At 32.1% G+C, this 17,124-nt stretch overlaps 1 protein-coding gene across 1 annotated transcript; it reads left to right on the forward strand.

Moving 5' to 3' along the window:
• The first annotated feature begins 13,181 nt into the window (after nucleotides 1-13,181).
• On the forward strand, nucleotides 13,182-16,995 carry LOC134693598 (uncharacterized). Its single transcript, XM_063554442.1, has 4 exons — nucleotides 13,182-13,218; nucleotides 13,828-14,010; nucleotides 15,740-15,868; nucleotides 16,910-16,995. The coding sequence occupies exons 1-4, from the start codon at nucleotides 13,182-13,184 to the stop codon at nucleotides 16,993-16,995; spliced, it is 435 nt and encodes a 144-aa protein (XP_063410512.1).
• The last annotated feature ends 129 nt before the right edge of the window (nucleotides 16,996-17,124 follow it).

Raw genomic sequence — 17,124 nt, forward strand, 5'->3', positions numbered from 1 at the left:
TTTAAAATTAAACATAATATTAGTTTTGCAGCTGTTTCAAATCTAATAGACCATGATTGAGAAATGTGTATTTACATTCGTTTATTGTGCAGCAATACCACATATAACAGGCTTAGCAGCTATCGGTTATTGCATTTGTGAGATTGACAAAAAAAATGTTTCTGTTATAGGCAGATACATACTATAAAAAGAAGGACTTACGCCGAACAATGATCAAAACCAAGTTCATCATTAAAAGTCAGTACTGTCAATGTTTCAATTTTTTTTGTGTACAAATAATAAAGTCCCAAAAATACCGAGGTTCAAGGAAAATCAATACGGAAAGTGCGTAACAACACGGTAATATCAAAAGATCAAACCCATCAAACGAATACATATCATCTGTTATACTTCTGACTCGCCATATTCCAGACTTGACAAATTTACCTATCAAGTTATTTCCATATTGATTAATGGTAAGTTTTCAATAACGTGCTTATCAAACTTTGTTTTTCTTTGTCATATTGTTTATTTGTCTATCTGGTTCTTTCTGTATCAGAGGTTGCTGCCTCAACATGTCTCTTTTGTATATGTATCTTTTGTAAAAAAACTGTGTTTACCGATGGTCAGGTTGATAACCGATTGAGACACAAGAGCAAACGGAAATGGCATCTTGCAAAGATCTTTATTTTCGTTTTTAGATATTTTGAGATTATTTCTATCCATGAGAAACCCACATTGCAATCAGTTTTGACAACTCATATGTTCCAGTGATGTGAAATGTTTGTTCTAAAATGTTTTTAATTTCAATTTGTATAATGAGGTTGTGGTGGCAATTCATCCGATGCAGTTTCATTCAAATACTTGCAAGCGCCTTCGTTTTCTAGATTTCGAAGAGGTACGGTTTACTACAATACCTTTCTTACATTAATATATTAATGTGCGTATATCATAAAATAATTATGATTTAAAAGAGGGACGAACGATATCTGAGGGACAGACAAACTCATAAATAGAAAATAAACTGACAATGCCATGGCAATCAGACAAACAATAATACACATGACACAACATAGAAAACTAAATAATAAACAACACGAACCAACAAAAACTAGAGGAAATCTCAGGTGCTCTAGAAGGGTAGACAGATCTGGCTCAATATGTGATACCCGTCGTTTTGCTTATGAGATAACAAATCCGGTAAATAGTCTTATTCTGTAGGTAACATTTATGAAAGCGAAGAGGATTATAGTTACGACGTTGTGAACTTATCCGATATTATATATGAAACAGTTATTTCATAACGGTCAAAAACTCGTGAGTGTCCGTACAATTGACGAAGAAACGAAGTCAACTTCACCATTTGGAACTCTTGGTGTAATAGCTTTCTTGTGAGAAGCAACCCTCTATCAAGAAAATCATGATAGGAAATACAAGCACGGAAATATCGCAGTAATTAGGAGATATATACCCGTATGTAGGTGCTGTTCGAATGTTCCTACTTAAAAATGGAAAGTTTACAATTGAAAAGCTGAAATCATCTTTTTAGACGTAAAGTTTTGTTTTCAACTGACCCTCATTGTCAATTTCTAGATGAACGTCAAGATATGAGGCCGCCTTAACTGTATCTGTAGTATCCTTTATCTCTAGTTTTATGGGATATTATCTATTTAAAAAAAATAAAGTAGGCATTTCTCAGTTTTCATGCTATTCTTTTATTATACGTAAGATTGATGGAAAATCATAACTTGAACATATTCTTCTTAAATCCAAAAAGCTAAACAGACGAAAATCCGATGTGTAGCGAAAATAGGGTTTTAAGGAAACTGAGTACTTTTATGACAAATATAACAATATATTTTTCAAACAAATCATAAGTAGAGCACTGACTATTGACCTTATAACACACTTGTCGACTGTTTAATCAATCTAGTGCTATAAATAAATAAAAAACTACAAGAAACTGCATACCAACTGCTTTTCTTGGTTTACCTTTGTCAAAACAATGCGACCAAAACATTTTAAAACTAGAGATGAGTCAACTTACTGAAATGTTAGTAGGTATAGGACACAAAATTACCTAGATCATCTAAACTCATCTAAGTTGGCCTATTTCTGAAGAAGTTGCAACCTTGGTTTTTAAATAGTTTTTTCGGGTAAATTAATAAAAAAAAATGTAAAGATTCATGTTAGTACTGAAGTACCAGCAGCGGAATCGATCCAGTGGTAGAAGATGTCAAAAGCTTGTAAAAAAATGTCGTGAGAGAAATTTTATAAGCCAACCTGGTACAATTGTGTTCAAAGTTTTAGTTTTACTCGGATATATGCAGATTAAAAACATTTACATATGAGTGTCTTTAGAGGGTTCCTTTTCAACTTTGATACAAACATGGTATTCGGATCTTGTTGATTTCTATGTGCAAAAAATGTACAAATATAAATACATAAAACTGTGTTCTCTAGTGTTAAAATTACTGGGTCAAATTGTACAGCGAAAGATTTCCAAAGGCAGCTCATAAATGAAAATTTACGATTATAAATACATAAAACTGTGTTTGTCAAAACTATCTTGTAGTAAAATTACTAGGTCAGGTGAGACAGCGACAGATTGTCCAAAGGGAACTCATAAATAGAAAAATAGTATATAGAAAGGCAACAATAGTTCAATAGTCGAAACTCACTAGGGCGACATCAAATCTGGGTAACAAACTTTTACTGAGACTAAACATCAACTGTCAGAAGATAAACAACAACACAACAGAAGCACTGATGAACTACAAAAATAGGAAATCACAATAAAAATGTGAATGGAAATGGGGAATGTGTCAAAGAGACAACAACCTGACCGTAGAAAAAACAACCGCAGAAGGTCACCAACAGGTCTTCAATGTAGCTAGAAATTCCCGCACCCGGATGCTTCCTTCAGCTGGCCCCTACACAAATATATACTAGTTCAGTGATAATGAACGCCATTCTAATTTCCAAATTGTACACAAGAAACTAAAATTAAAATAATACAAGACTAACAAAGGCCAGAGGCTCCTGACTTGGGACAGGCGCAAAAATGCGGCGGGGTTAAACATATTTGTGAGATCTCAACCCTCCCCGTATACCTCTAGCCAATGTAACAAAAGTAAACGCATAACAATACGCACATTAAAATTCAGTTCAAGAGAAATCCGAGTCAGATGTCAGAAGAAGTAACCAAAGAAAATAAACAAAATGACAATAATACATAAATAACAACAGACTACTAGCAGTTAACTGACATGCCAGCTCCAGACTTCAATTAAACTGACTGAAAGATTATGATTTCATCATATGAGCATCAGGCACAATCCTTCCCGTTAGGGGTTTAGTATCATACCATCATAAAATATATGAGAATAACATAACCCGTGTCATGCAAACATGCATATGCACGGACTGTTGGGGATAACTGTCATATTCCAGACAATTTTAAAAATAGCTCTCTAATGAACGAAATACAGTACAAAAAACTGCAAGAATACTTAATACGGAGAAGTACATAAATAAACATACAAGAAAATAGGTCAAGAAGTATAATAACTATGAAATTAAAATTAATCGTCAAAATTTATTTTTTAAAAAGCAGCACAGCATCTGCACATGATACCGGCGAAAGGTACCCAAGGGACATGGGCTCTTCTTGCAATGGTATCGAGCAAATGATAGTTTATAAAAAAATTACATATATTTGTTAACCATTGTTATATTACTTTCTTCTTCCACTTTTTAACAACACCGTGATAAAATTCTCGATATATCTATTCTTAGCACAGACTCACAGATATTCATCATACAATATTCCTCTCACGTTATATTCACATGTATTAGAACCTATTTGCAAACGCTTTGTCGATTTAAATGTTTTAAAAGTTGCAATTGAAAATAGAAAAACGTATTTTGTTATTCTTATTCGGATGCATAACAAAAATTACTAATGTACATGAGCTCGACGAAACCCACAAATCAAAATGAAATAAAAATCTACGAAAGTGTATTTATGCTTTTGTCGCATTTATGTCATTTCAAAACATGACATCATATGAAGGAATACGCTAAAGCTGATGTTTTTTTCCGTAACGTGAAATATCGAAGTTCGTACAATTTTACATTGAAATGAATTTTTGAGGTAGGTGTTGTTTTATTTTCTATTAAATCGCATTATTCGTATATATAATAATTTCAGAAAATCAACCTGGGTTCCTTAGTAAAGATGGAAACTTTGGATTTGACGGTATCTTACGAGAAAAAACAGGTAAACTAATATAAGCAAATGTTGGTTTCGAGAATAAAAAAAATGCATATCTTTCTAATGGTTATTTACAAAATCATTCATGCAAGCTACAGATTTATTAAATGTTTTAGCTTTATCTAACATGGAGTAATAACAGCCACACAGGGCGTCAGGTTTTGATTACCGTATTTGTCCTATTAGAATTGGTTACACTCAGGAAAAAAATATCACAGACCAGGTCATATATAAAAGAGGGACGAAAGATACCAGAGGGACAGTCAAGTTTATAAATTGAAAACAAACTGACAATACCACAAATAGTTTGCTTCCTTGAATCATTTCATAAACAACATTGATAAAACCTTCATTAGGTACGCTCTAGAAGACATTAAATACAATTCAAATATGTATATTTCTAGAAGTAAGTATGTTCACAACCTAATTTACATTTATAGAAAAGCCTAAATTGTTAACGACTGTTATGTTTAAGCGAGGTAAAATCGGTGATTTAGCAAAATTACTAAGCATCAAACTACAATAAAAGGTCAGTACACCTCAATTTGATCATAAAGAACCCATTGGAAACTTAGTTTGAACAAACAAGTTATTCGGAGGATGTGTTTCATGTATGAAAATGGAAGATAGTAAACAAATAGTAAGAGTGCAGAAATGCTTCAGGATAGGAGACTGAGAATTGTTTTATCTAGTTCATTAAGGTTAAAAACTTAATATACGTTTAATGATTACGCTGAAAAGAAAACATCAATTAATAAAATACTTCTTATTTGTATCACTACATATGTGTTATTGTGGAGGTATAACTTTTTATATCACCCTTGCATTGACGATCACAATGGCATTGAGGGAACATAACATTTCATATCACCCTTGCATTGAAGATCACGATGTCATTGAGGGAACATAAATTTTCATATCACCCTTGCATTGAAGATCACAACGTCATTGAGGGAACATTAGATTTCATATCACACTTGCATTGAAGATCACGATGTCATTGAGGGAACCTAACTTTTCATATCACCCTTGCATTGAAGATCACAACGTCATTGAGGGAACATTAGATTTCATATCACACTTGCATTGAAGATCACGATGTCATTGAGGGAACATAACTTTTCATATCACCCTTGCATTGAAGATCACAACGTCATTGAGGGAACATTAGATTTCATATCACACTTGCATTGAAGATCACGATGTCATTGAGGGAACATAACTTTTCATATCACCCTTGCATTGAAGATCACAACGTCATTGAGGGAACATTAGATTTCATATCACACTTGCATTGAAGATCACGATGTCATTGAGGGAACATAACTTTTCATATCACACTTGCATTGAAGATCATGATTTCATTGAGGGAACATAACTTTTAATATCACCCTTGCATTGAAGATCACGATGTCATGCACCTTAATTATGTAATAATATATAATAGTATACTATTACATAATCTACATGATCTTCTTATCAAAATGATTCAGTTCAAAGTGTGATCTGAAAAGTCTAGACAATGGTAAGGACACGCTTTTATAGACTATTCATAATAATTTGCACAAATATTAAATTATTGGATTATTTTAAAACACTAGTCCATAAAATGATATAATAAATAATTGTCATTCATTTAATAGTTGTTCGGTAGGTGTGTATGAGCTTTTGATTTTGCAATATAATCATGGAAATTTATTTTCCTCGCAGTTCTTTTTTTTTGTTTTTGTCTTCTCTTGTTGTTTTTCTTATTGCTGAAAATACAGCATTGGGAATTTCCTTGAAATTTTCTCAGCATGCACGCATCTCATGAAAGAGACCGTTGTTTTTCCCGTTTGAATGGTTTTACACAAGTAATTTTGGGGCCCTTTATAGCTTGTTGTTCGGTGTGAGCCAAGGCTCCGTGTTGAAGGCCGTACTTTAACCTATAATGGTTTACTTTTTAAATTGTTATTTGGATGAAGAGTTGTCTCATTGGCACTCACACCACATCTTCCTATATCTAGTAACATAAAAAAAATCGTAGGGGACATTCATCAGTATTGTTTCGTGTAACTATAAAAAAAAAAGAAGATCTGGTAAACAACAAATCGCCTATCTAGTTTCTTGATAAATGATCTTTACTAAACAAGACCAGAATTTTATCTCAAATGTTGAGGAATATGAAAGCTGTTATCGAATAGTCAATGTATCTACTTGTTAGCTAGCTGTTGTTTGTGTAGTAGTTCGGTGTTTCTGTTGTTTTCCTCTTGTAGTTGATTTGTATCCCTCGGTGATGGTTTGAGATGCAAATTTGTTTTCGTTTAATCAATTTATGACTATTGAACAGCGGTATCATATTGATGCCTTAATTAATGTCGTTTATTAATTTTACTTTTAGGCAAGTCTCCGTTATCTCTGGCTTGCACAAGGAATAATACTTGCATTTTGTTTTATTCAATTAACTGTGACGGAAGTTCACACTAGGACCGTTTGTTACTTCTATCCAATATATGGGGTATTGTACAGCCATAACTATCAGACAATACAAACGCATACTGTCCATGTATCCGGCATCTTTGGTAAACGATCTCATATCAATGTACTTCAATGCCAGTATACAAGATATTTCAGTATTGTTGGCGGTAGACGTGAAATTGTGGTTTCCTGTCCAGTAAGTAAATTTTTAAACACATAAACATAGTCAATAGCAAGATGTATAGGCTTGTACCTAAAACAGCGAAATCGCTACTCTTACATTCAAAATTAGAGAAACGTGTAAGAGATAAAAAAAAAAAAAATATATCGAACTCCAAAGAAAATTCAACACGGAAAAACAACATTTAAGTCCCGAACTAAATGGCTAAATCAAAAGCTCAGAGACATCAAACACAACAATTTAGTTTAACACTGTAATTACATGTAGATCATTTTGATTTTTTTTTATTGGTATTCATATCGATTTTGTTAGCAGTAAATTTAAAGCAAATTAAATATTATTGTTATATAAATAACCACCTTTATGGATATACAACCTTTTTCTTTGACTGTTTATGATGCTTTGAACTAAATCCATTGGAAGTTGGATGTGAACTGATTAATAATTTAGTCTAAGATGCAAGATTTGTTATATCAGTCGTTAATGGCTTTAGACTAGCTGTCAGTAGCTGCAAGTACTCTCAGATCGGTACTTAGTGTCTTTTTGTTGTTGAGATGTACAAGTACCCGGCCGCGTTCACTCTGTGATTTTGATTGATATATTTCTATTTGTATCCATCTGATAAGTTAAGCCTGTTTAAACTGATTCTTATATTTTTTCTTATGTTGAACTTTTACACCACTGTCCAAGGTTGGGGAGGGTTGGGATCCCGCTTACATGTTTCACCCGGTCACATTCTGTATGCGTGAATGTTGAAAAGTTCATCTCCGAAAGTATATTATTGTCGCCATTTTTGTGACCAGATATACATTTATTTAATAAACCTTAATGATCAGTCTACGATCGATAATCGACAATTCTAAGAATATGTGTTTAATTTCACTTTCAGGCTACTAACTATTGGCCAAAACAAAATCGAACAAAAAGATTTACGAGGCCCTGACATTACAAAATGTCAAACTTTGCAGGCTTTCGAAAATTGGCAATACCGGTATCGTTTAGTAAGATTTAAAAGTCCCTGCAATTACAAAATGTTAACTTGTCAGGCCTTTAACAATATGTTGTCGCAATATGAACAACAATATTATAAATTTTGTAAAACATATGTCCGATCTCCATTTATACTGTATACCATACTACAAAATTATCATCATTAATCTGTGTAAATTATTGTATTTGACGACATTGTGTGCAGGCTTATGATATAATTTCTGAAATTATTTTATATCTCAAAATGGTAAACTACTGTTACCTTTATCTATTCACCCCTTATTTTATTGATTTTGTATTTACATTGTGTCATAGATCAAATATATTCGTGCATTGTATGTTCACCTGTGTTAATATGTCTTTTGATTGAGTTAAGCCATTTCAATTGTTATTTTACAGTGTGTCTTTCAATGATGTGATGTTGAATTATTGTTTCGGATAAGAGAGACATTTGGTACCTATATTAAAACGTTTAAAACGTGGCACAGTACTTGTTTATCCCAAATTCATGTATTTGGTTTAGATGTTATATTTGTTATTCTCGTGGGATTTTGTCCGATGCTTGGTCCGTTTCTGTGTGTTGCGTTTCGGTGTTGTGTCGTTGGTCTCCTCTTATATTTAATGCGTTTCCCTCGGTTTTAGTTTGTTACCCCAATTTTGTTTTTGTCCATAGAATTATGAGTTTTGAACAGCGGTATACTACTGTTGCCTTTATTTAAACCCACTACATTTGTTTGTAACTGTCCTAAGTCAGGAACCTGATGTTAAGAAGTAATCGTTTGTTGGTGTGGTTCATATGTGTTTCTCGTTTTTCGTTTTTTATATAGATTATACCGTTGGACTTCTAATTTAAATGAATTTACACAGGTAATTTTTGGGGCCCTTTATAGCTTGCAGTTCGGTGTGAGCCAAGGCTCCGTTTTAAAGACCGTTCTTTTATATACAATGGTTGTGATTTTGATTGAGATTAGTCTCATCGGCACTCATACCACATCTTCTTATAGTTATGACAATCAGTAAACAAAGATAATAGTAAAAAAAAAAACGATTATTCATTCTCCATCTTTTTGAAAGTGTCCTTTTTAAAACCTTCATGGAACTTTGCAATTCAAAAGCATTTGTAAATAAATCAGATTTTTTTACATAATTTGTCCAGTATAACATTTATTAGTTTATGAGGTATAGCTCTATACATAATTTGTCCAGTGTTGCATTGATTTGTTTAAGATATAGTATAAATACATGATTTATATTACATTGATGTGTTTATAAAGTGTAGCACACATACTGGATTTGTTTTATATGTCTTTTAGATTCAAGGTGGCAATTATTATTTAGCAGTAGATGTTACGGCCGGACATTGTGGGTCACACGATTGTTGTCGTAAGTAGAATATAAACAAAACATTGTTAATGTCTGTGTCATTTTGGTCTTTTGTGGATAGTTGTCTCATTGGCAATCATACCACATCTTCTTTCTAGAGAATTTAGATAAGTTTTGTTTTCATTTTCTGGGGTTTTTTCTTCTTCTGTATACTGCACTTTATCAAATATTGATAACCTCATAAACGATATACTAATGCATAAATATTTGTTGTTAATCTTTATAAACATTTCTCTAATTCTATGGAAATTTATCCCTTTTCGAACCCATTGTATAAAAAAAATTAATCAACGTGTGGTTGCTGGTGATCTCAGAAGATCATTGGATGATTTTAAGGGTCATGACCTTTTTGGCTGACTGGATGAACCAAAATATGATAACAGGTGTTAATGAAATTGACAACTTCGTGCAATGTGAAAGGCACTCGAAGGGGATTTTCGGTAAACAAAAAAAGAAAATGTCTTTTTAATCATTAGAGAAACAGATTCTTACATAGTTACTCGTGGATTATCGGATTTATCCAATCGAGATAGTTAAATTATAAATTTTAAAGTACTCGCCGAGGCGGCTCGAACTTTAAAATTGATAATTTAACTATCTCGATTGGATAAATCCGATAATCCACTGGTATCAATGTAAGAATCTATATGTATCGCCTTTTTGTTTATGGTCGGGATAGCTTGCAGTAAATTTTATTGCCGGTCAGACAAAAGAAAGGGTCACATCTTTTTTCATGATGTGTATTACTGTCCTCTTTAGGAAACATAAATAATGTTATTGCATAATTATACTGCACGTAAAAAAACAGATGCAAAACTAGATTTAGACTCTGTTTTAAAATGACAACTGTATAATTTCGATTATGATAAAAAAAAATCTTAAGAACTAGAAGCCTTATAAGTGGCCATTTGAAGAAAAAGTATACATTTGAGGTAAACTAGAATTTGGGCCCGATTGTGAAGAACGTACAAGAAAGTAGTTTATATTTCAAACAAAAAGTTCCTACGCATAGATCTGTATCTTTTTCAATAGGTGATATATCTGGGAAGTTTTGCATTTTTGGTATCAAATGAAAGCCCATGGATCTGGAATGAATGTAGAACTCGTTGGAGGATTCTTGTGAAGAATAAAACAGAATATACAATTACAATAGGAGGACACATTTGCCCTGTTGTTTAGATAAGAAGTACCTTTTTTGTAATATTTAACTTCCGGGAACCAGTACGTTCTAATATGCAATAAAAAAAATTAAGATTAATTGCTCAGGACAAGTAAGGATAAGATATGGTTTTGACATGAATTGACTCCCACTTTATTTAAACTTAAAACAGTCCAATTAAAAACCGATCTCTCATCGTTCCCGTTTTCTGAAACGGGAGCGACGAGAGATTGGTTTTTGATTAGATTGAACTTAAAACAATGTACACATTAATGCTTGAAATTGCAGAATTAAATATAGAGAGTAATGGGGCTATGAATTATTGGTTTTATACCCTGAAAATTAGAAAATATATAATTATATATTATTGTCACCATTTATAGACAGTGGACAACCTATGTACGATTATTGTGCGCCAAATCCATGTCATAATGGCGGCAAATGTTCAAATGGAAATACTGGATATACGTGCCATTGTCTTACTGGATCACATGGAAGTACATGTTCAAATGGTAAGCATTAATTTGTGATGCTTAATCTTTATTTGTGTTTTGTGAATTAAAAAAAATCGTCTTGATTTGGCATGTGTTCTTAACTTACTTTTAATCATGAATTCAAGCATCAAATGTCCCATGTTTTTTACAACATTTAATACGACATAAACAATATGTATCCCTTTTTGGTTTATCTAGCAAAAATTTGTAATATACTCAGTTCTTATGAAATATCAGTGATGAGTGTTTCAAAATAAGAGATTAAGGCAAACGTAACAAAATAGAGACATTTTTTTCTTTGACGGAAACGTCGGTATAAAAAGAAGAGAACATGGCATCTGGATAACGTGTACTAAATTGATAAATGTTACTTGAAACACTTAAAGCGTTTACATTACATTAAATGCAAACTATGATTGGTCTATGAACAACAAGTGTTCTGAATTAAAAACGCTCACCTGCAAACAAAGAGAACATGGTGTTAAATTCTTAATAGAACTGCAAAAACGTCTTGAAAGATAAGTAAGGCATTCGTTTCTTCTAAATAAGTCTCTTCAGTTGCGTTCCAGTAAAATAGTAGGAAGGGAAAAATGAGTTACACGCATTGAAAACAAGATGTGACCTGGCTAATATATTGAATGCATGTCGAAAGACAATATTTTGTAAGATCGTCATTGCTTTTATGCGTCGTAATTGTACCTACAATTGTAAAAAAAAATATAGCTTCTTCCATTTTAGAACAAATTATCATTTGAATGTCAGCCAAACTAAATATTTACTTAAAACCTTTACTATTTTTTTCCATAGATATAAATATTTGGTTTTGAAGTTTGGTTGTAACTGTAGACAACTTATTTCAAACGGGATAGCACATCCTCATTTTTACGGAAATATTGGTAACCGTGCACGGAAATTTAGAAATGATCCTTGTAAACTTATCGCTCCTTTAAATAAACTTATTCTAAAAGGTTACCAATTCAACACTGTAATATGATCATTGAATATTGTTTTTATTGGTATGAATATTGATTTTGTTATCAGTTAATTAAAAGCAAACTATATATTACTAGTATATATGTTATATACATTTACTCATTCATGGATCTACAATCTGTCGATACCTGTAACTTGGCATTGCACAAGGTCATGTTTTTCGCTGACTGTTAATGACGTCTTTACACTAAATCTATTGGGTGCTGGATGTGTACGGATTGATAATTTAGTCTTATATGCAGGATTTGTTTTTTAGTTTTTAGTGGGTTTAGACTAGCTGTCAGATAACTGCGAGTACTCTAAGATCTGTTCCTAGTGTCTTTTTGTTGTCGGGATGTACAAGTACCCGGCCACGTCCACTTGTATTTTAGTCCATCTGACGAGTACAGCCTTTTCCAACTGATTTTTATAGTTCGTTCTTATGTTGTACTATTATATCACTGTTCAAGATTAGAGGGGGGATTGGGATCTCTCTAACATGTTTAACCTCACCACATCATTTATGTCTTTGTCTGTCCCAAGTCAGGAGCCTGTAATTCATTGGTTGTCGTTTGTTTTTGTGTTACATATTTGTTTTTCGTTCATTTTTTTATATAAATAAGACCGTTAGTTTTCTTGTTTACATTGTTTTACATTGTCATATCGGCGCTTTTTATAGCTGATTATGCGACATGGGCTTTGTTCAGTGTTGAAGGCGGTACGGTGACCTGTAGTTGTTAATGTCTATGTTATTTTGTTCTCTTTTGGACAGTTGTCTCATTGGCTAGCATACCACATCTTCTATTTTATATTATATACCAAAGAATATTAACAACGTATATCCGATGAAAATATTGTGTTTAACCTGTCATTTAATACTATCTTTCTTTTACAGTTGTTAATCGTAAGTACAAAGCTCACAATGGTATTGTAAATAATGTCACATGTCAAAAAACACATCTTACAAACCTTCCGTTTCAACTTAAATATACATATTCCTAAACTTTGATCTCGGAAATATTGTTTGTACATTTAATTAATGTTATTGTTTTAAATGAATTCTATTCTATATTTTATCAAAAATTAAAAGATATATATATAATATAATCAGTGGTTCAAAATCATAAAAAAAAATATTAGACTTTCATCATTTTAGCTCATCACGTGCGCAAATAAAGCAATGATGAAAATCGTATGGTTCGTTTATTTTTGTTTTGTTTCGTATTTTCATTAGATTGTGCAAGCAATCCTTGTATGCATGGATTGTGTTCAAATAATGTGACTGGATACATGTGTACATGTGATGCAGGATATACTGGACATCATTGTAATATACATCTTTGTTAGTACAAGTTAGATCTAATAAATTAAGATTGGTTTGTTGTGTTCGTTTAGTCTACATGAGAACCATTTAACATTGGCATGTTAATAGGGCTCTCAAAGGAAAAAACATTGATGGATTTTCCTGGGACAAGCATATTGTATTAGAATAATAATGGTCTATTAGCAGTTAAATTTGTTTCATGGTAGAAACGGTGCAAATGGTTTAATTCAACTTGATTTTATGCATTGTAGCCAAGAGAAAAATAATTGTGTTCTGAGGCCCACTAGTGGGAGTTTTATTTAGCTTTACAATCAGGTCTAAAAAAAAAAAGAAATAACAATAATACCGGACTCCGAGTTTTCTTTTCGCCATTGATAAAGGACTTTCCTAGTTGAATTTGTTTTAGAATTCGGAAGTTTTGTTAACTAGTTTTGTTGCATTGTTGGTAAGGAACAGGTTACAGCTAAGATAAATTGAAAACAACACGTTTGATAATGTTATGCGTCCAAAGCATTTTTCTTGCAGATAAGGTTAAAACTCTTACATTAAACTTAGAAAATTCATATTGCATTTTTCATATATAATGCCGGACGTTCAAAAAATGTTTTCAAGCTATACACCTCACAACAGAAAGAAGTACACTAGCTTTTCTAACTACAACACACAGAAGTACACAAAAGATACTCACTGCAACATCAAAACTTTGTATCGATGATCAATTTTTCAACTGTCAGAATCCAGTCATATGTAAATCGGAATTCAGAAACAATTGTCCATTAAGTTGTGGAATATGTGGTAAGAATTATTTCAATAAATTAGATATAAAGGAACTGAAAATAGAAATCGTAAAAGTTTCAAGAAAGACAGATGTTATTCAATATCTAAAAGGCTTTTGAGAAATAACTGGAAAATGGCAATACTATTTGTTTATGCATCCATGCATTGCACCTGTCCTAAGTCAGGAATCTGATGTACAGTAGTTGTCGTTTGTTTATGTAATATATACGTGTTTCTCGTTTCTCTTTTTGTTTATATAGATTTGACCGTTGGTTTTCCCGTTTGAATGGTTTTACACTAGTAATTTTGGGGCCCTTTATAGCTTGTTGTTCGGTGTGAGCCAAGGCTCCGTGTTGAAGGCCGTACTTTAACCTATAATGGTTTACTTTTTAAATTGTTATTTGGATGGAGAGTTGTCTCATTGGCACTCACACCACATCTTCCTATATCTATATACTTTTACAACACCTACAGACTGAACAAGTGTGACTTTTAACATTTCTTCTGAAATCATGCAATTCCATAATTGGTTTTACCTATGATCCTTTTTGGTTAAATATTTGTTTCCACATTTCTATTATAGTTTTTATGGGGTTTTAAATAGTTTGGCTTTGTACATCACACCAGAGACATTATTTGTTAAAATGTGTATCTGGTGCAAGTAAAACTAGTAGTGTTCTAAAACCCCGAAAAAAATTTTGTGTACATTTTCAGTCCATCCTGAGTTTAGGTAATGAATTCGCAGACGCGCAAAGCAAATTTTTATTTTACCTATCCCTCAAATTTCAAAATTCAGGCTTATGATCTGAAACTGGGATCATTGATCAAGTTCCTGATTTTGCAGATTTGAAAGCATTATATAAAGCAAGAAGAATGTGATTCCTATTAAAACAACTCACGTCAACTGCTTTAAATTATCTATCGAAATAAGAAGAATTAAATTACAAACACGATAAAAAAAAAAACATGTTCACAGCAGTGTTTTAAATAACGACTCCGTCAGAAAAATGAGTGTGAACCCGTTGATTATCTAAAATACACATTGTGTTTTCTATTGAAAATAGCAAAATACAATGATAAGTAACACAACTGTAAAACTACAAGGAGAACATACAAGAACAGCATGAACAACGATGAAGCTATCGATTTTTATGGCGTTCTATTTGAAGTAATCAATAAAAGCACGAATGAATCGAGAAAAGACAGAATAAAAAAATCCCCAAAAAGCACGTAAATCAAATCAAAATTTCAGATATCAAATCATTTCGACTAAAAAATAGATCAATATTATGATAGAACAAAATACACATTTGACATTACAATAATATGTTTTAATCAAAGAGGGACGAAAGATACCAAAGGGACAGTCAAACTCATAAATCTAAAACAAACTGCCAACGCCATGGCTAAAACTGAAAAAGACAAACAGAACAACAATAGCACACATGACACAACATAGAAAACTAAAGAATAAACAACACGAACCCCACCAAAAACTAGGGGTGATCTCAGGTGCTCCGGAAGGGTAAGCAGATCCTGCTCCACATGTGGCACCCGTCGTATTAATAAGCATAAGCCTTCATATTGTACATAAGAAGTGGTGAAGGATTCTAACGTACATAAGATAAAACTAAAGATGAATAGTATCAAGCATGTAGCAGTACTACGTTAATTTTAAACATTTTACTAACAAACAAAGTTAAAGATCATTTGAAAGATAGTGATAGTAGCATATTGCTTCTTTAAGTTCCAGAGCCAACAACTACCAAGAAGCCTTGCATTGATAACATATTATTGAATTGCCAAGACCACAGTATTTGTTCATCAAAGTTAAGCCAACATTGTCCTGCCACCTGTGGTATTTGTGTTGTTTCTGGTATGTATTTACATCATGAGCTTGGAATGCATTAAATAAGCTGAAACACTCGAACATGTTTTATAAAATGATTACCACATTGGACATGATTTAATCTAGATTACGGTATGGTTCGAAACGGATCGACCTTAATTACCTTCTGATTTCTTGGTGAGTTCGAATAAAGAAAAATATGACACTATACAATATTTTATTTAAGTATAACCTCTTCATTTCTATATTTTATAAAACATGTAGGTAGTTGATAAAACAATATCATAAAAGCCTAAAACGATTTATCTAAAAGTATCTACATTATTTATACTAAATATATTAGCAATATAAAATACATCTTCTATGCAGTGGAATGTCATTGCAGATTTTGGAAATATAAAAGTACATATTTTCATCTGTGAATAAAAATATTAATTTATCGTCATCATAAAAATGCATTAAATTAACATTAGATGGCGATGCTTGATAAAACAAATAGCAACACAAATCTGCATACACTGGACAATTCATTATTACATGTTTTTCTTCTTCAATTAAAAGATTTTTATTTCATGTGCTAATATAACGAATTTTATGTTCCACTTAAAGACCGTCATACCTTTCAGGCTCAATTTTCAAAGAAGCAGTACCAATTCTCAATATAGGAAATCCACACCATTATTTACACAAGAATGAACATTATAATATAAAGAATGTAAAGCATTCAACATATTGGTACATAAAACCTAAAGATTCTTATTTTAAAAACAACAAATTACGATTAACCTAGTCATATGGGTTTTTAAAATCTACAAATGCACAGAACGTTGCAAAGTTTACAAAGTTTCTCGTTTATATAATTGTAACTAAAGTTGATAGGTAGTTAATAATACTGCGACTCTTTCTGGTACCATTCTGTTCGTCGTTGATCATTTGTTTGTGTGGGACATTTTAACCAAGCTGTAAGACAATTAAACAAGAAAATGAAAACGAAATACAAGATATTTTTTTATTGAACAGTACTATAAGAATACCTTTATTCTGATTTGTTTCACTTTATTTGTTTAGCAACAACACAAAGCCAAGGTCACAGAATCGTGCGTAAGCTTATTTTGTTCAATAAATACACACAATGTTGGCATTGGAAATTTTAAAGTGCTTGCTTTGATACTTTTATATATTCAATTCAGTTTACTGTATTTACTTAAAATTTGTTATCAGTAACAATCAAGTGGAGTTAATAAAAAATATATTTAAGATGTTAACTAATACGTACCTAATTT

The sequence above is a fragment of the Mytilus trossulus genome, chromosome 12 (genome assembly GCF_036588685.1).
Source record: "Mytilus trossulus isolate FHL-02 chromosome 12, PNRI_Mtr1.1.1.hap1, whole genome shotgun sequence".
Taxonomy (NCBI): domain Eukaryota; kingdom Metazoa; phylum Mollusca; class Bivalvia; order Mytilida; family Mytilidae; genus Mytilus; species Mytilus trossulus.